The following is a 21,012-nucleotide window of genomic DNA, read 5'->3' on the forward strand; positions in this document are numbered from 1 at the left end:
CTGACAGAAATTCTTGCAATGAAGGCTGATTCCTTCAAGTATCTAAACCATGTTAATGGAATTTCCAAGTTTCAACAGCTCTAGATTTTTCCACTTACGTATGAGTTTTGGCAAAACAGATGACGAATTGTCCCATATTGCAGATAGAAAATGCAGAGCCTTCAACGCAGGGCACCTGGAAACAATGAAATGCATCGATGACAAAACTAGAAATGGCACTCTTCAATATGTATTAGCAAGATTTGCTAAAATTCTATACTATGATCTCAATAGACACGATATGTAACGCAATAAAAGCAGCATCTGCTGAGGTGAATGTGGAACACATTGACAATATTACGAACACACTCAATTTCGCTACATGCTAAACTGGTTAATTGTGAGTGGTGGGTCTATTAATCCATGTAAATAGTAGCAAGTAGAAAGTGTCGATTACTCATAGTAGAATACTTCAATATGTTGTGAAATTGGGTATCCCTATATTTATTGGAGATGTCGATGCCTTACAAACTCAAAAAGGCTATAATTATTAGTGATAAACATTCGGCCTCGAGCGTGGTTGAAGAGGGTGTGGTTGCCTATATCTATATGTTTAGGTTCTCTCCAAGGGAGTCTCTTGATAAAAAAGCTCATACATTTTTTTATGAAGTCCTTATTCAGCGGGTTTGAATGAAAATTTAAATATAACAAAAATTAAATAAGGAATTCTATAAGGGATTAAACATTGGTTGCTTTTCAATAATGCGATGCCTTGTTTTTACAACCTCTTTTTGGAAACCTAAATGGTCAATTGTTGATAATTTTTCATTTTTTCTGTTATATTCATTATTTCAAAGATAGAAATCAAGCACTAATGCAGGATCCTGGTAATGCTTAATCTTAGATGTTTCAATGTGTATTCCTAAATAATCTCATTTTTCAATTATTCAACCATTTCATTTTACCTAGATCAATGTTAGTCAGATTAGTCAACATTTATATGTTTCGATGCAACAAGAAGATATTATTTATAACAACTAGTTTTGTTGGTTGGTTAATTGGTCACATTTTATTCATGAAATGGGTTGGCTTGGTATTATTCTGGACATAAAATCTATTCCACAATCCTAATCAAATTGCGCAGGTTTCACCATCAAGTCTTGCTGTCCAAATAGAGTGTATGCTTGAAGATGCTAAGAACAATTCTAGCAACCAAAGTCCAAAGAAGCATCTACAGGGACCACAATTATCACTAAAGAATGAACATTCAATCGCATCCATTATCATCCAGAGTCAACAAAGATGAACACATTCCTCTACACATAATCACGCCAACCATTAAAAGAATAAAAGGAAATTAAAGACAACAAATGAAAGATACAAGAATCGTATATTGCTTCGACCCAAGTAGGGTCAGAATGATGCAAGCCCCTCAGCAGATTTACGGCTAAGCACTGCCATTGCCACACAACAATATTCATCACCTCCAATTCTCAAGAGCCGATTTTAACTTCACAAGGAGAATTATTAGTGCTCTTGATATATTGCTCCAAACTCTGCTCTCCATGCCTCATCATCATCTGCATATGGGATTGTGGTGTTGTGTGCTACATCTGAATCCTGTCGATATAGTGGTTGCAATGCAGATTCAGGCAATCTGCTCTCTGCAAGATACTGCTTCATGGTGACCATCTCCATCTTGTGTTTTCTTTTGAGCTTCTCCACTTGCTTCTTTAACGTTTCATTGTCTTGTTGAACCTTTGTAAAGTTGTCCTGCATTGATATGAAAATCAAAAGTGATGAATCAGAAAGCTACCAACACTTAAACCCTCCCCCCCCCCCCCCTCCTCCTTGTTAATTAATAACCTAATCTATATATTACTGAAAGTTGAAGCGTAGCGTTTAATACTGCTTCTCTCACGTTGCACCACATCAGCTGCCATGTCATTCTTTTTTTTCTTTTCTTTTTTAAAATATAATGTATCCTACAATTTTAAAATGGTTTTTACAATTTTTAGCCCTATAAATGCAGCTCATTACTTATTTATTTACCTCCACTATCACCCTATAATAAATCCAACCCACTATTTATTTATTTACTTCCACTATCACCTTATAATAAATCTATATAATTAATCTAGCCTATCTCTTATTTATTTAATTCTACTATCAATCCCAACCCAAAACCTTTTCAGTTCAGCTTTAGAGTTTTGTGTGAAAAATTCAGCTTAAAGTTAAAAAAAATAAAAAATAAAAAAAAAATAAAAACAACAACAACAACATTGAAGCTTACTTTCAAGTTAGGAAATTATTGTGTACTATCGGAGTATCATAAATGTGTACTCATTACTCTCACATGAATAGTGAGTCCCACTAATTAAATTCATGATGGGACCCATCATTTATGTGAAAGGAAGGAATACGCATTTATGGTACTCCGGGAGTACCTAATAATTTTCCTTTCAAGCTTTAGGATTTTTTTTTTTCTTTCCAATTTTCCTATAATTGTTTTTAACATTTATTTTTTTAACATTTACACTTCTCCAACCTTTCTCTCTCCCTTACCATTTCATCTCCCCACTACTTCTTCAATCTTTCTCTCTCCCTTACCTTTTCATCTCTCCACTACCCTCTACATTAATATCATTCTTCCTATTTCCTTTCATCTTCCTTTATTTTTGTCTCTTCTTATTCACTCTCTTACTATAAATTTGTCACTATCTCTTCTATTCTATACATAGTTTTCCCTCACAAAAAAAAAAAAAAAAAAAAACTTCCCTTACTCTCCCTCTCTCTCTCTCTCTCTCTCTCTCTCTCTATATATATATTAAATTTTTGGTGGATTTTTTTTTTCTTGCATCTCTACTTTAGGTTGATAATTTTTTATATTATTTAAAACTCTATTTTGGGTTAATGCGATTTTGTTTTGTTTTTTAAATTGTTTTTTTTTTTTTTTAATTCTCTTTGATTGTTAAATGTTATCCTATTGCGTTTTAAAGAATTAAATATAACATATAAAAATATAATATTATTCTATTACATAGCATAATTTGGATAATTTGGTATTTATTCTGTTACATAGCATAATTTTTTATAGTACTTAATTTAGATGTTAAATTATGAGACTTTACTAATTTTTGTTTATTTTCTAATCCTTTGTGGTGGACAAAGTACTCTTAATAGTTGTATCAGAAGTACTCTATAATGCTATTTATTTAAAGAAAAGCAAAGGTTAGTCAAACGAAAATAATCAGATAGGTGACAAATTTTAACTTTTGCAATTTTATTTTAATCATTATTATTTTATAACAATGCATATATAGAAATTTAATTCTTAGATTTTGCTAATAATTGTTTATTTGGTAATATGTTTTGGGTGGCCGAAATTATAACTTCTACAAAGAAAAAAATTTTAATAAAACCACCATAAAAATAATTATCACGCGCAACGCACGGGTTCGCGGCTAGTATATCATTAAATTGACAACAATCTTTAATAATTCGATATCACCTTTTCCAGAAAATGCTATCATAATATTCAGTGTTCATATTAACTTCCAATTTTCCCAGAATCGTAAATACGTTTTGTTGATAAATGATCAATCTGATTAATGATCAGGACCCTCTATGTGAGGTACCACCACCAAACAGAAGCTATTAGAGAATCATTGAATAGTCTGATTGTGAAGCCAATCTAGACAGAATGGTCTCTAAATGAAACCGTGTTAAATATTAGTCCAGTCAAAAGTGACAGATAAGCTACCTCTGCAACTGATGCTACATGTTCAGCTTCTCTCAACCTAACAAGGAGTTCTCCAGCAGCATGAACAGCTTCTGCAGTGTCTCTAAGTTGAATTCTAAGACTCTTGTTCTCCTTTTTCAACAATTCTCTCTCCCTCTCCCTCTCCACCCTCAATGTATAAAGCTCAGCAGCAAGGGATTTTGCAAAACGAGAGCCATGACCTTTTTTCCCTGCCATTGCAGCTGCCCTCTTCACTTCTGCTATCCCATCCATGATTGCACGATGCTTTCCAACCAAGTCATTGTACTTCTCCTGTAGTTCCGCATAGTGTTCAATTCTAGCATGCCCAAGGACTGATCTGTGAAGTACATCATACAACTCCGAAGTGCACTTCTTCTATAATGTCAACTCCATCTCCAGCTTCTCTGCATGTCAGCGGTGGGATTCAATATCAATTCTCAGTTCATCAGTTAAAATCCAATCGCTCTCCATTTCTTTCCATCTCTCTCTTTCCTTCTCTAGTTCTTCCTTGCTATAACCGAGCTGATCTACACCACTTTTTCATAATTGGAATGATCGCGACAACAAAGAGGATCTCAGTTTTTCGGTAGACTTGTTAGAAGATGGATCAGAATATGACTGCAACTTGCTTTTTAAACTTTCAATTTCCTTAAGAAGTGCTTCCTTCTCATTCAGATCAAAATATTGGTTCCCAGTCCCAGCTTCCACAACTTCCTTTATTTCACATTTTTCTTTTATAATCTCCGGCTGATAATTTTCAACAGAATTGTACCTTAGAAGCTGCACAAAACACACCAAGAACAAAGTTAGAAGGGATTTCCAACATTTGAAATGCTAAGTGTGATAGAGGAAAACAATTACTGACCTTGTCTTCACCCCTCAGTGAATGATAATCATCATTCTTGGAATCCTTAAATGGAACTATTTCATTCTTTGAAGCCTCAAGGTGAAGCTTATTAATTTCTTGACTGTGTTCTTCTTCCATCAGTTTGTACTGCTCTACCTGTACATATTTCAAAACGTCAATAATGAAGAATCCACATTATCAAAATCCCAAGAAATTATAGAGCTTTGTAAATTCTTGTTACCTGTCGATTCAACTGCTCAATTTTGGCAGCTTGCTCCACACACACACTTTCAAGCTCCTCTCGCTTAAGACCTTTTATCATAGCATTGCCTGCATCCTGAAACAGCAAAAATAGAAACTAATTTAAAAATGCAGAAATGGATTTCTCTTAACTACACTTGCCAGAAATTTAGTCAAGCCATACTTTAGGCACTTTATCTGTCAATTGAGTAGGATTTTCCGCCTCATCAACTGCTACAATCCATGTCTTCAAGCTATCCTTAACCTCATTGGAATCCTTCTCAGATATTCTTCGTTGGCAAGATGTACAAAGGAAAGAAGTAGATGGTCCATTTGAAGATGGTCTCTCTTCTGGTAGTGTCTGAACAGAAGCATTGGCCTTATCAATTTCTGCACAAGGTTCCAATTTCAAGTGCTCAAAGGAGAAGGAAACTGAAGATTTTTTTTTATGCAGATTTCCGTTGGTGATAGTCAATAATCTGTAAGCCTCTGTGAAGGCTAGCAGCCAAGGTCTCAGCAGGGCCTGCAAATGTCTTGCTTGACCGCAAAGAAGAATGGACCTGCCCACTCTGTTTAAGTGAGTGTCTTAAAACATCCAAGTTGAACTTGGAACTTTCTGAAACACTGTTCTGACTTACTAAATGACTTGATGATGATATATTCATGCTTTTCCTTTGTATATTTCCAATTTTTGGAGATTCAGACAATGGTGGATCTTGGAGGAGTGGGGACTGACAGCATGAGCTAATTGAAATGCTCCTGGTTGCAGGACCAGAAGCTGTTAAGGTGTCAGCAGCACTTACAAAATTGTCTTCCATAGAATCATTGGCCATCTGAGGAAGTTCATTCCAAGGTTCTTCCATACAGAGATCGAGTCTGTCTCACCACTTTCCTCCATTGAATAAAACTGGATGGAATCCCTACTAACAGGCTTGTCTCTAATATTTTCTTCAGAAGAGCTATGCAACTTATCTACATGCTGACGAATCTCCCTTACATCATCCTCATCAACATTTACCTCTTCATCAGAATCATTATCTATGGGGGGTAGTATCAAAGAGTGGTACTCTCAATTGATTCAAGCTTTCACGTACATTACGCCCTTGAAAATATCCATTTTGACTTCCTACTGATTTACTAGACTTTGCTCTTATAAGTTCCTCCTGCAACCAACAAGATTCAAATTTCTTTAACATCAGTAGAATACGAATTTCTTAAACCTTAGCTTGCTTCTAGCTACGGCCTTCAAAATAAGATTTCAATTACAACTCTTGCAGGATAACTTAATACCTTCAACTGACGAATTTGATCACTGAGACCATTAACATCATCCTCTGTGATTTCATTTATTACAGGCTTGTTTCTAATGAATTTTCCTCGTTGTCCAAATCTGAGAGTTCTCAGTGTATCACCACTATTTCTGCAATCACAAGGCATTCTTAATTTCAGAAAAATACCAAAATTTCAAGAAATTTTTCAAAAGAATGTTGAAAATTTGTTTTATAATTACTATCTTATGAAAAGACTCAATCTAGGTGAGCATTAGTATGTAACATCAAACTGTAAACATTTTAAAGGTTCACAGAGTTATTGTGCAGATTCTGTAAATAGAAAACTAAAAGTAGTTCAAGTCATATATAATTCTTTTCTGGTGAGATGGCACAGAGAGCCGTCAGTTTTAAATTGCCACCAAGTGATTCTTGCAGTAAATGTGTTAAACAGGAACCTCTATATGTAATATCTTCAGAATTTCCAGACTGTGCAGCTTTTGCAAGAATATTAACCAAGTGCCTGCACCAATATAATAGAACCGTGATGATGAAACTCCATCATTAAATCAAACCGTGGCTATATTCTAGATATCTTGATAGCATATGTAATTAACACAAAATAATTGGTGAACCTTTAGCATGGCAAGAAAATAAGTTGCTATCCAGTCGCACCCACACTTTTGGCATAATATGGCAAGAAAATAATTGTAGTATGGCAAGAAAATAAGTTGCTTTCCAGTCGCACCCACACTTTTATCATAATATGGGAAAAAGAACTGATTATAGATTAATTGCAATAGTAGGATCACAAATACAAAATCTAATCAGTATTCTACATAAAGAACATCTTATAAAACAAATTTCTCTAACTTAATAAGGCTCATGGCATCGTCATACCCAAGTTGTGATAAGGACTTCTTCACATGTTTGCCTTCCTTCACACCTTGTCTGCGCGCATCATCAACTTTATTTCTATCAAGTCCAGCTAGATCAACAAGGGTGATTCTGCTTGTTTTTGAACTATTAAAACATTTAGATGAGGTTCCCCGTGGCATCAGTGGATAAAAGAACATATCTGAGTGATAGAACTTATAAAGGGATAATAACAGTTAATAATAGCAACTTTAGAACTCTATCATGGATAATGAGTAAAAATGGCATATAAACATATGGTTCCATTAAACAGTAAGACCACTCAAGCACCTTGTGTGCAAGGAATAAGTCATTCAATGAATAGTTTATCACAAACAAACAATCTCTTATTCAGAACAAAATATTTTACTGATAACTGACAGAAATGTCCGATGATGCCTTGCACCATGACTCAATGATGAAAGTAAAAACAATATGGTCGAGGACTATAAAGTAAAAACCTTGCACCTCAAAATCTCTGAGGTTATAACTGTTATGTGTAAGTTTATTCGCATAACATGATCAAGGACTAAAATACCTAGTATCACAATTGATAAAAATCAATACAAACTAATAAGAATTTCATGTTTTTACAGATATTTAAACAATCACATATATGGTGTGTTGAACATATTCACATTTTCTTCCATCTGAACAAACTCCTCAATATAAAAAAGAAAATTATTGGTCATTTCCAGCACCAAACGATCCACTGTACAAGATGAGTCAAGTATGGTCACTATTTTCCACTCAAAAAAATAAATAAATAAATAAATAAAGAAGTATGGCTCTACTCAGGAATTACTGATCAATGTCGACCCCAAGCTCTTAAGTTCAGCATTAGTTTCCCTCTTGAATTTGTTGCAAAAAGTGTGAATGAGAGAGACAGGAACACACATATAGAGAGAGAGACGTGTATGTGTCACTTTACTTATAGAATAGAGTCAAGATCATAGAATTTTTGGTAGCAAATTAATTTCCCTTGATGCACTAGCTGAATTCCCAACTAAATCAATAAGCAATTCTTCGAGCTAGGGAATCACAATGATAAATAATATATTTACCACTGACTCGCTGCTATATACAGTAGCTAGGCACGTCAATTTCAGCTTTTTCACTTTCTGCATTTGAAAATTCTAGCTATTAAGAATAAACCCCAAAGACAACCAATGAAATTGGAAATTAAGTTCTTAATATCAGCATAAATATTAATTGTCTTCCTCTTTTTCAACAGCATTATTATTTTTTTTTATATAAGCAATTTTTCAACAGCATTATTCACTAGAGGCGCTTAGTGATTATTGGATTACTTCTATTTTCAAATAAAGATATCAAATTTTGGTTCCAACTTCCAAGTTTGTGTCTTGATCAAAATAAATTGACATTTAAAGTCACAAATATCATTAGTTTATAACTATATCATGAACAACTTAAGTTCATTAAATAACTTGAATGCTAAGAAAATGTACAGTATGATTTCTTTTACCTCTACAACTCTTTTAACTTTGATGTGTGCTCTTCATGGAATGTGTACCAAAGAGGGAGACAGATGGCTGCAAGTTTTTTGAGACTCATGCTGATTAGGAGTTATAAAGGAATAATATTCATTAATCATCCTACCTGTCAATCCAAATTAAACTAGACCAGCACTCAAGCAGTCAAGTGTTGCAAATAAAAAAGAAGTACCAACCTTCACACAGGCTAAAGAAGCAAATGTTCACCAAGACATTTAACAAGCAGAAAACAATGGTGCTGGATAATCTGTTTCAGAAAAAAATATCATTACATATACATCAAAGACTAGTCACTCTCATCATATGAGCAAACACTGCAATATTTGACAATACACAACTTTATTTCTCTAAAAGAATCATGCATATACAACTTTTTCTTAGAAATTGTACATTCAATCCAACATAATTCCTTTTTGCTAGAGAAAAAGGAACCTATTTTTAAATGAACGCCATACCTCATCTATGCCTTTTCCCCGTCTAAAGTCTGTTATGTACCATGTGCCAATTATGTTCAAGAACATGAGAATATTCATTACTATATTAAAGTGTTGGTGCACTAAGCATTTTTGAAATTTTACGACAAATTTCGCACATAAATATAACATAGAAACCTTAATGAATTTCATATAGAATCATGATCTTCCTCAACCCCCTCGCCCCCTGAAAAAAAAGATTAAGATCCAACCCTCTTTCCTGATCAGATGTCTTCACTAGTATGATAAGATACTTTTATCAAGTCAGAAATGATTAAGAGCTCACTGCTCGTGAAGTCATTAGCAACTTTTATATAGTCAAGGTAACAACAGCTCAAGCCATAGCTTATTAATTTTAATATTCTGATACAGGGCCAATTACAAGAATCCAATCAAAGACAGAATACTAGAAGACCGCACAGTTCTTTTTTGTTATTATTATTTAATTATAACTATTAGTCTATATTGTGTGTGCATAATCATAACCAATCCTGACACTATAACTACATTGTCTCATGTCATCCAGAATTTGACACAAATTTCTTCAATATTTGTAAGGAAGCTAGAAGTAGCATCCTTGAAGCTGTGCCATTGCCTTCAATACTTAGAATCATAATCCCAAGTGAGGCTCTATAATAAAAGATTAATAAATTGTAAGCATCTAAAAAAGGATTTGATAAAATCATAATTATTGTTAATAGAGACATACCTTTTGAAAAGATTTGTTCTCTGCAATGAAAAATCCACCATAAGGATTGTTATCCACTCCTCCATAGAACCACCCAAATTTAGTTTGATTTCCGTTTGAGAAAGAAAAGAATTATAGACGAAATCATAAAATTATAATGCAGAAAAAAATAGAATTAAACCAACTTAATCAAAATGCAGAAACCACATTATTTGTTTTTTTAATCTAATATCTCCGAACCTTATTTTTCAACTTTGAATTTATGCAGCATGAGCAAGAACAAGGGCCATGGATATGACACTGCTGACATGAACTAAATTCGGCAGATCATGGAAAATAGGGCAATAACATTAATCTGTCTGTCTCTGTGGTCTAACACTTGTAAGTAATAACATTAACAAGGTATCTATGGGTCCGTTTGGATTGAGCTTATTTTTGCTGAAACTGAAAACACTGTAGCGAAATATTTTTTAAATGTGTGAATAGTACTATGGGACCCATTTTTAATGAAAAAATTGTGAAAAGTGGAATTTGTGGGTCCGTGAACAGTACACAAATGCACTGTTCACAGTGAACAAAGTCAACATATGCGGCTGAACAGTAGCCGATTACTCTGAAACACGAGAAAACAAAAAAAAAGGGGATGCGTTTACTGTAGCGTGGGTCCCATGCCCAAAACGCAAACGCGTTTCAGCAGCAAAACGTCCAAAGCAAACACTCACTATGTGTCTGTTTGTGGCCAATTAAGCTAATAATTAAGTCCATTACATTATTAAAATAGTGGCTGTCAAACGCATAACCAGGGATGACCCATGATGCGAAAATTTAATGACAAATTCCAACAGTAAATCAAATTATACCTTTCTTAGATGTCAAGATAAGCATTGCTTGCACGTTGCATCATTTTTTAAAGCAATTACCTCACTGCGGTATCACCAGCCCTGGCCCAAGCCTGGATGTAGGAAAAGTAATTTCAAAAACTTAGAAAACATATACTCCATGCCATGATAAGGGTCAACATTCCCAGTTTTTACCTAATAAATTTGTGCCTTGTCAAAGTCGAGGAATATTTATTTTCATGTTACAGATAACAGCCTTTTTTTTATCACATCAGTTACAAGAGACATATTGTATTTTATGCTCATTTAAATGTAGAAGTAGGGTGAGGATTGGACTTTACTTATGACATAGGAAGTATAGATACTTCATTTAGGATGCCATACCCATGTTGTATCCGCGTCGTGCCTATGTCATACCGGTGTCATACCAGCTGTTTCATGTTATAATTTTTCAGAAATTGTTCATGTCGCCATGTCGTACTTGTGTCCATGTCTGTGCTTCCTAGCTTATGAACATAACTGTAATAACACCTGATGCAATTTTTTTGTAAATTGTATAGAACAAGCTCAAAACTTTAACTGCAAAGAGGAAAAAAAGAAACTATCTACGGAGAATATTATTTTTTAAACAAAATAATAATTCAGATATAAGGTTTTACATGATTCTGCAAGAGATTAAGAACAATGGAACATGCAAAATCATTAAGAAGCTCTTGTATCGCATTGAACAAAGCTTGCATAGATCCATCATGGGCTGCAATACATGGTGAAAATCCCTTTAGTGAACATTCTAGGAATGATTGTGCGGATTCAAGGCACAATCAAACTTGAGAGTGAAACCACAATTCTTGCATCTTCCAACTAGAAATTAGTGCCTAAATTGTGCAGCTGTACTACTGTGCCCTACCAATTCTAATTAAGAATTTTTGACATTTAATAAAATGTGTATTGTGAATGGCATAAAATAAAATAAAAAAATTTTGAAAGGAAATTTAACTAAAAAATCATAGTCCAAATAATATGGAATTGCTTGTACTGATCAAGTAAATGCACGAGTATTTTGAATTGGGAGGGAGCATTTACATGCAAAATTAACATTATATATACATGAGATTTTCTTTCTGCAAAGTATTTACTTGATATTGTCTGTTTGCTAAGTATGTACGGGATATTTTAACTTAATCATTGGTTACAATAGGTACAATATTAACAAAAAGGGAAAGGAAAAATAAATGCAACAAGAAACCTTTTTTAGAGAAGTGTTGTTGTGGAATCATAGTTCAATAACAACTTACCACCTATGATTTGTTGTGAAAGTGTTGTGAAAATGTTGTGGACATAGCATTTTTTTTTATTTTTTATTGGTAAGTATGAACCTTTTGAGTTTAGCCATGACCTCACCCTCCATTCCATAATAATTGGAGGAGGAAGTACCAATTGCGCTATAGTTCATAGGTCATAAGTGACCTCTTCTCCACAGTATTTTTTTATTATAAGAAAGTTAAAGCCACGTATTTTGTTTTTACAGGATATGCAAGCATAACAGTGCAGTGGCAGCAATGGAAGGTGATAAATTTTCTAAGAGACGAGCAGCTGTGGTGAATCCTAACCACACTTTCTTTTCACTCAAAAGGTTCCAATTTTCTACTATATATGTTCTTATATTTAATAAGTCAACTGTTTGTAGATTAGACACTGAATTTGGAGTTGGATTACTGCTCACAAGAGCTTAAACTGTGAATTTCAATAATTAGTAGACTAATTGGAGATAGGAACTTAGGATTGCCAGATGAATACCATGACGTGTTCTGATGTTATGATAAAGTAGAGTCAATTTACTCATTTAACTATTAGTTAAAGTTGATGGGGGATAGAATAGAAATAGAATCTGAATTTGGATCACTGTTTAGATATCATTCTAAATTATCACTTGTTGCAAAAGTTTAAACTCAGAAATTTAATAATATATCAACAATCAGTGTAACTAATTGGAGATAGCAACTTAGGATAACCTGTATCATACCATGACATGTGTTGATATCCTGATTAATAACGGTGGACTTAATCAACTATTACCATACTAGAGAACATGGATCACTTATAATGATATCGTGGTAATCTATCATTTATTGCAAAAGCTTAAAATTGTTAATTTCAATAATCTTTTAACTATTAGTAGACTTATACTTTGTAGTTATTCTATTTCTAAACATGCATAGAGCGAAACTACAGAAAGAGAAGCACCCAAAGATGTGAATCCAAAAATGCAACTAAAGGAGGCATACCTTGGCATCGAATTCAATCAAGATTTTCTTGTCCACTTTGATGGTGGACACAACTTGGAGTTGGAACAATCATCGACAAAAGTGTGGGCCATTGAAAGCCCTGAATCTTCTTCTCCATTGTTGAAAGACCTGGGATCTATCTCTTCCAATTCCCTTATTAGAGCCCTTGAGTTTCCGAAAAAAAAAAAAACAAAACAAAACAGAAAACACACAAAACTTGGTTTGTTTCATTTTCTTTGGTTTTCCAAACACAGAGTGAATAAAAAATAATAATAAAAAGAAGGTACCTGGACTGGAGCGTTGTAGTTTGAATTCGGGTTGGACGAGAGCTCCGTTTCCAGAGACGATATCGGATTCGAAGCCATCCGAAGTGGGACAGGTAGTGTTTTTGGGGACGTCTGGCATAGGGTGGTGGTCGATGGTTTCTTCTTGGCTGATGTCTAGAATCTCCTCCATTATTGAAAGCCCATTGATCCATATCAGTGCCACAACTAGAAGTGGGTAAAAGAGGGACTGAGGAAGACCCACAACTATGCCTAGCACTTGGACTCGGCAACTGAAAAACATTAGATTTTTGGGAACAACAGATGCACTCTACACGGACCCCCCACCTTCGTGGACGGTTTTTAACCCAATCCTCCATTTCACATGTTACCTCAACGTAATTTTGTTCAGATGGGTTTGACTTATTCAATCGGTTCTGCATTTTGTTATTAGATAAAGAAAATATCCACAGATGGTCGGAGAATTCACTTGTAGGAGTTGAACTAAGGTTCTCTTTTTTACAGCCATTGATGGAAAGGTCAACATAACAGGAAGACATCCATGGATATTTCACCGGTCCAAAAGCAAAACAAACATCAAAAATATTTGGAAATGTGCGACCAACCCAGAATGATATGACATTTCCATCACTCTCATGGTTCAAGTTCAACCACTTTGGAATCTCAGTTCCTGGTAGTCTAATTATAAATTCATCATCTTCAGGTTTAGAGTCCATGTCAGGCAAAACTGAGCGATAGTGACGAACCTTATCCAATATTTCGGTTGATGATGTTTGTGGATCCGTTAATATCCTGCTTCTTGTTCCCTTGCAACCTTTATTTGGAAAAATCCCTAAAAACTCTCCAATCTGCAGTCAATTAGCAAATTCAAAAAATTGAATTAGGGAAGAAATTAACAAAAATTGTTTCTTTATAACTTAACAGAAGAGAGAGAAACCTGATTCAATAATCTGCTTGAGGATTGTGGATTCAACGAACAGCTATTGCTTACATTCACAATTTGCACAGATTGTGGAAGCCTTGGAATTTCCCGAAGCTGCTTGCAACGTCTTATATCAAGGTACTCTAATGTAGTAAATCTGCCAAGGCTTTCTGGGATGCTAACAATATTAGTTGCACTTAGATCTAGATCTTTCAATACAGGGAAGTACTCGGGTTTCATCAAAAAATCTAATTCAATTATATTTTTATTGCCCCTGAAACTCAAGAAATCCAACATCAAAAACCCAATTCTCGAAAGGCCATCCAAATAATCGGACGTCTGTCTCAATTTGGCAGTGTGAATACCTAGTATAGTAAGAAGTTGTAATTTGTAAATGTTATCTGGAAGATAACTAAGGTTTTTGCAATCGTTTAAGTCTAAGTTACAAAGCCTAGTGAGGTACTTGATCGATGAAGGCAACTCTCGAATACCAGTCCCACGTAAATATAATTGCCTTAAACATTTCATTTCTGGATCAATATTAGGAAACTTCTCAAGCCTTAAGCAGTCTATAAGAAGAAACTCCTCAAGAGATTTTAACCTTAGGTTGTTCGGAAGAATTTGAAGTTTTCCACAACCTTGGAGTTTCCATATCTTAAGCTTATCAAGAAATCCAACAGACTCATGAACCTTAACTAAATTCTGACAATAGGAAAGATCCATTTTTTCTAGGTTTGGGGCACACAACTCAGGTAATTCTGTAATGAACTCACACCTGTTGAAATCAATATATTTTAAATATTTTAACTGGATTCCCTGTAGAAGAGAAAAAAAACCAAAATTTATTTTTGACCAACATTTCAAATAAATTTTAAAGAAATTATAATTTATAAATACTAACACTCGTACCAATTTGAATGTTGTCTCCAATCTAATATGACTACTTGGCATCTCAAGTGCAACAAGTTGTTGAGGATAATATTTGGATGGCAAGGAAAATGGAAATTCAAGCCATTGAAGTAAAGTTAACCCGTTAGGGAGAAATGTGAGTTCTTCACAAATGCGTACATTATGAACCATAAGAAATTTGAGATATTTCATCTTTTCAAAAGCTTTAGCCTCTATTGGCATCGTTATCGGCTGAGGTGAGTAGCACTTAATGCCCCGAATTTTACTTGATCCCTAGTTGAACAAAGCATTAGTTACACTAAATAATAGAAGTATACAAATTTTTAAAAATTAAACAAAGTTATACAAATTAAATTAAATTTTCTTCCACATTAAAAAGAAAAAAAAAAAATCAGAGATACAAAAGAGCTTATACCATATTTGTAGTCAGTATTTCATAAGCATCCTCAAAACACCATACCCTACTATGTTTTCCAAGCTCTTCTGATTCTTGTTGAACAATTTCTCTCCCCATTTGTTGAAGCAAGTCATGCATCCACAAATTTCCAGATTGACCAACAGTTATGAGACACTTATCAATAAGTTTTCCAATTCCATAACCCGGATATAATTTGCAAGCTTCTAATATACTCTCTACATAACTCCTATTGAATCCCTTAAAGAAACATGCAATATCTAGAAAAATATCCTTTTCAGTCTTTCCAAGTCCGTCATAACTTATTTTGAGCTTTTCTTGAATTTTTTCGTGAGAGATGTTTTTATACTTTTCTAACGCACTTTTCCATTCACATACACTTTTTCCACACAAATCAGAACCTATTATTTTAAGAGCTAATGGAAGGCCATTGGCGTAATGTATGATTTGCTTTGCAACTTCTAAATAATCTTTCTCAGGTTCAATTTTTTGGAAGGCATATAGGTTGAAGAGTTCAGGAGATTCAGATTGATTCAATTCCTTAAGCTCATAAATTTGATGATCTTTTCCAAGAGTGGTTAGCACTTGTTTGTCTCTTGTTGTTATAATGACTCTACTTCCTAAAGCAAACCAATTACATTCTCCAAGCAAATTTACTATCATTTCTGACTCATCGACATTGTCAAGAATTAAAAGAAGTCTTGTACGACAAAGCCTTTTCTTTATCATAATAATTCCTTTCGGTACACTGTCTACCTTTACATATGTGCCCTGTGATATGTTAGAAAGAAGCATCTCTTGTAGTTTGATTATGCCATCATATGTTCCACACTTTTCTCTGACATCCTCTAGAAAGCAACTCAATTCAAAACAATTAGCGATTTTGTTATAAATAGCCTTTGCAATTGTAGTCTTACCTACTCCTCCAAGACCATGAATCCCTACCATGCGAACATCGTTTGACTTCATATCTAGAAGCAATTCTATAGCATCCACACGAGAATCTATTCCAACTGGATGTTTAGTAACAAATAACTGAGTGCGATTCAATTCAGTACCTAATATCTCTTTGATAATTCTCTGGATAAATTGAATTTCAGATTCAGCATAGCTGTCACACACAAAGCATAAGAAACATATAATAAGTTAGACAATTTGAAAATATACGTTGATGGGTTGTTCATGTACGAAGAGCTCAAAAGTTCAAAAGTTTTTGTGGGTTGGAATAGTAAGTTCATCTAATCAATAGTGCCTAGGGGCAAGGGTCTTGTATTGGATTTGTAACTTTTCTTTATATAGTGAATTGTCTTATTTGGGTTGTGTTGCTCTTGTAATGTTTTTTTTTTTTTTAATTCAATTGGAGATTTTCTATATCAATTTTTTTCACTTCCTCGTCATAACATTGTGTTATTTGTCTATTGCTTTTATTGCATGCTTTATGATTTGTGACTCTTGTTTATTAGATACAAGATAGAAATTCTACTAAAACCTTATTTAAGATATATGTATGTGAAGCTTCCTCCTAGAGACTTGAACTTTGACCCTTACCCTCCACTCCTCACAAGCACTTATACTTGTGAAGTGACCACTGCACCAAGGGTGGTGATTGCTCTGTGATTTATTGATTTGTGACTTAATGGTTTCATTGATTAAATCATTAAAACTGGATTGGTATAATTGGGAATTAATTCATAAATGTGTTGCTTTTTAACTTTGGTAATTAATTCATCTCTAAGACTACTTTACAATTGGATTTCATGAGTGAGTTGATTTTTTATTTTTTTATTTTTTATTTTTTTTTTGTGTGGGCTACAATAGACTCTCAATTAAAAGAGTTAAATAATAATTTTAGTGAGCATGCAATGAAGTTTCTTTGTATGTCATTATTGAAAAGATTATCAAATAAAAGAATTAATTTATGGTTTTACAGAGCATACAATGAAGTTGACTGTTCTTAACTTAGCATTACATCTTCAAGAGATCAATGATTTTTTTTAGAATCGATGATATTTGTTTGTTGAGAGAAAAATTACTTACAAGATTTTACATATCATGAAAAACTATTATTATAAACAAAAGTTTATCATTATGGGCATAATGTAGTTTAACACTCAAACTTTAAAATTTAAAAATAACTAAAAATAAATAAAAATAAAAATCAAAAATTGTACAAATAGATGGTCGGGACTGAAAATTCAATAGCTTATCAACTTGTTTTTAGAGTGGTTTTTGACCGTACTTACTTATCTAAGATTTATTGTAACTACAAAATGAGGACTTTTGGTCATAAATATTATAGTGAAGATTAAGCTCACAACAAAATGAAAAAAACAAAAATTTATCTAACACTCTTTGATATGCATATTGAAAGAGAAATTGCTATTAGATTTTAAACAAAATTAATTATAGATTATTTTTTAGAGTAAAAAAGAAGATCAAATGTCATTTTGTCATTTTGATTGATCATATATAATTGAGTTGAAATATATTAAAAACAGTTTTTTTTTCTTATATTTTTTTTACTAAAGTTTATATTTTATTAATGCTGAATAAATACTAGTATATTTTTTTACATATTAATGTAGTTTTGAGCTTTTGTATATTCTTATGTGAATTTTTTTTTTATCATTCATGATTGGGGTTTGTCAAAGATGAAATACTAATTCCCTCGTAACCTTTTTCTAATTCATGATTGGGCCTACTAAAGATGATTTAAAGTTTGTAACTCATTAAAGCACACAAGAATTAATAGTCATAATTGGTAAAATTATATGGCGTTAATTTTTATTTTTTTTTCTACCATCGACTTTTATAACTTAACTACCTTAATAGTAGAACATTCTATGAAAAATAGTTTTTTTTTTTTTTTTTTTTGTAATTCCTATAACAAAACTATTAAACTCTATAACTTATAGAAAACTATTAAATAACTTATAGAAGAGCAGTGAATAGTTACATACCCCTCCTTGTAATGCAACCCAGACAAGTCAGTTGCTTTAGTCAAAGCTGTCCTCCATCTTTGAACCTCTCCATGCTATCCTTTAAATTTTCTTCATGTTGAATTAGCGCTACTCCAAACTTTCCCTTTTGTTTACGTATTTCTGATGGATCTATTTTGTAAAATATCGGTAGAACTAACTGTCCGTTATTTCTACACTCAAGAATCTTTACTAGCTCATCTAAGCACCAACTAGAAGATGCATAATTTTCAGAAAACACAACAATCGAAATCATTGACAATTCAATAGCTTTAAGAAGTTTCGTTGAAATTTCTTCTCCTCTCTGAAGGTCATTATCGATAAAAGTGTTAAAACCCTTATCACATAAAGCTTGATATAAATGACCTGTAAAATTATAGCGAGTATCTTCACCTCTGAAACTTAAGAAAACATCGTAGATGAATTGGGGAGTGGAAGAAGAAGAGGCTCCATCGTTGATTTGGAGAGCCATAGGAATCTATTATAAAAAGTTTGAGAAAATATAGAGAGAAGAAAGATATAATGAAATGTGAAACAAAATGAATTTAATGACAAAACAATACGTGATCCATATGTTATATATGAGTTGTGACGGTCCCACACATTTTTAGTTTTCCATTAAAAAATGTGAATGCACAATTTGACCAATTCACCAATATTTCATTCTTTTCTTCTTCTTCCTTTTTTTTTTCTTTTTTTATTTTTTTTTTTTAATGAAGTTTTACTTTTCTCACAACCACCAATTTTGGCTAAAGGTTGTACTATAAGAAACTTTCTTAGTTTGTAGTATTACGTCTATAATATTTTCACAATATTTTTACAAAAAATCATAGATGGTATATTGTTATTGATATCTATATTGTTATTGATTCAGACTGCTTCAAACGGTTCCCCACTTTCCATTGAATCTAAAAAAAAAAAAAAAAAAAAAAAAAAAAAAAAAAAGGAGAACAGGAAGAAGATGACAGAGAAGCAAGGGTGGCGCCATGAAGCAACTGCTTCTTCTTCTCTGTCCGTCTCCCTCTCTCCTTTAACAGTTCTCGCGGGTTTAGTTCAGAGCTTTTTTTTCTTCTTTTTTGGGTACTTATAGGCTTAGCCATTGTTGAATCTTCATTCTGCAACCTCAGATCACACCACCATTTCTTTTTATTCTTCTTCTCACTCTCACTAGCTCGATCTCTCTATCATGGTTTTCGCCAACTGTTGCTTCAGCATTTTTCTCTCTGCAGTTTTTCCGGCTCTTTCTGCATTTCTCTCTCTCTGCATTTTGCTTTTGCCTTTGCTCTCTAGAGTCTTCTAGTCTACTGACTCTTCCCTGCGTGATGGACATGCTTTACTATCACCCACTAAATTATTGCTGTCAAGTTGTCAACCACTCTCTTTTTGAAAATGTTATTGGGTTTTGTTCTCTATTTAGGGTCTGTTTGGATTGAACTTATTGTTGCTAAAATTGAAAACTGAAAACTGAAAACACTGTAGCAAAATAATTTTTAAATGTGTAAATAGTACCGTGGGACCCATTTTTAATATTTTTTAATATGTAAACAGTATATGTACAGTGCATGAACAGTACATACACTGTTTATAATAGTATATTTTGTCTCCCAAAGTCAACAAATGAAAAAAAAAAAAAAAAGGCAACACTAAAACGTGGACGTAGGATTCCTTGGAATCCAAACGCCCTCAGAGTCAAATATTCTAATGGTTTGGCCGCAACTCTTCCAGCTTTTGTTTTTGTTTTTGGCTTTTTTTTCTTTTATTTTTTGGTTATTTTAAAAGTTTTCATAAATGATCCTAGTCAAATGGGCTTGGGCATGACAAATTATTGGGTTGTCAAATGGGCTTGGTAATAATTTAAGATAATTTAAACAAGTTCCTATAAAAAGATTATAATATTAAACCTTAACAAAAATTATTTATATTTGCTTAGAATTTAATATTTCTTATTTTATTTATGAAAGTTATGATATATATATATATATATAAAATATGTATTTGAAAGATAAATCTTTATATTTTTTTTTTGAACTATTATAGTCAATTTTTCTATTTATACTAATTTAATATTGTAGGGTGTAAATGATTTATGGGCCAAGCCGATGAGGATTATGGCCCAAGTTCAACGAAATAGACTTTGGGTACCGCCGAGGGTAGTTCAGTCCTCGGCAGACCCAAAGTTCCCCCTCGTAAAGAAGGGTAAAAATGGTATAAAACTGAAACTCGGAAAAAAAAGATCTAAAATATCCAGGGAAAGCTGCCCTTACTGCCATTCAATGCTCTGAACCTGACAAAGCCGCATTCTTTGGCTTTTACAACCACCCCCAACGACTTTGAATATGGGCTGATGGGACAAGTATCAATCTAGGAAAGGTTGATCCAATACGTGGACGAAGGACAATGAACGCAGGCAAATATAAAAGGAAAAATAAGCAACCTAAAGAGGGGAGGTTGGGAAAAATGGCCAGAAACCTGAGCCTCCCAGCCCACCTCCAGGAGAAAGACTCCAGGGGTGTAGGAAAACTTAAACTGGTACGAACACCGTGAAAAACCCACCGCCTATCAACCAAGGCCTAGCCTTCCAAACCTACACTCTACAAATGATATTGTTAGGGGCCTTTTCACGTGCGAACCCGACACTGTTACGGTCCGCCACGAAACGCGTCCTTACAATTGGCGCCGTCTGTGGGAAGGGC

General features: G+C 33.5%; 2 protein-coding genes and 1 pseudogene across 2 annotated transcripts; all 3 read right to left on the minus strand.

Annotated features, from left to right (window-relative positions):
- Positions 1-1,238: 1,238 nt before the first annotated feature.
- On the minus strand, positions 1,239-10,146 carry LOC115955134 (annotated as a pseudogene).
- Positions 10,147-11,126: 980 nt separating this feature from the next.
- Positions 11,127-15,067, minus strand: LOC115955135 (disease resistance-like protein DSC1). The gene is made up of 5 exons (XM_031073193.1): positions 14,927-15,067; positions 14,033-14,833; positions 13,099-13,943; positions 12,812-12,976; positions 11,127-11,280 (listed from the first exon to the last, which is right to left on the minus strand). The coding sequence occupies exons 1-4, from the start codon at positions 14,966-14,968 to the stop codon at positions 12,829-12,831; spliced, it is 1,836 nt and encodes a 611-aa protein (XP_030929053.1). The 5' UTR covers positions 14,969-15,067; the 3' UTR covers positions 11,127-11,280; positions 12,812-12,828.
- Positions 15,068-15,335: 268 nt separating this feature from the next.
- Positions 15,336-16,525, minus strand: LOC115956290 (TMV resistance protein N-like). Its single transcript, XM_031074713.1, has 2 exons — positions 16,509-16,525; positions 15,336-16,452 (listed from the first exon to the last, which is right to left on the minus strand). The coding sequence occupies exons 1-2, from the start codon at positions 16,523-16,525 to the stop codon at positions 15,336-15,338; spliced, it is 1,134 nt and encodes a 377-aa protein (XP_030930573.1).
- Positions 16,526-21,012: the final 4,487 nt, after the last annotated feature.

This window comes from Quercus lobata, chromosome 8 (assembly GCF_001633185.2).
Source record: "Quercus lobata isolate SW786 chromosome 8, ValleyOak3.0 Primary Assembly, whole genome shotgun sequence".
Taxonomy (NCBI): Eukaryota; Viridiplantae; Streptophyta; class Magnoliopsida; order Fagales; family Fagaceae; genus Quercus; species Quercus lobata.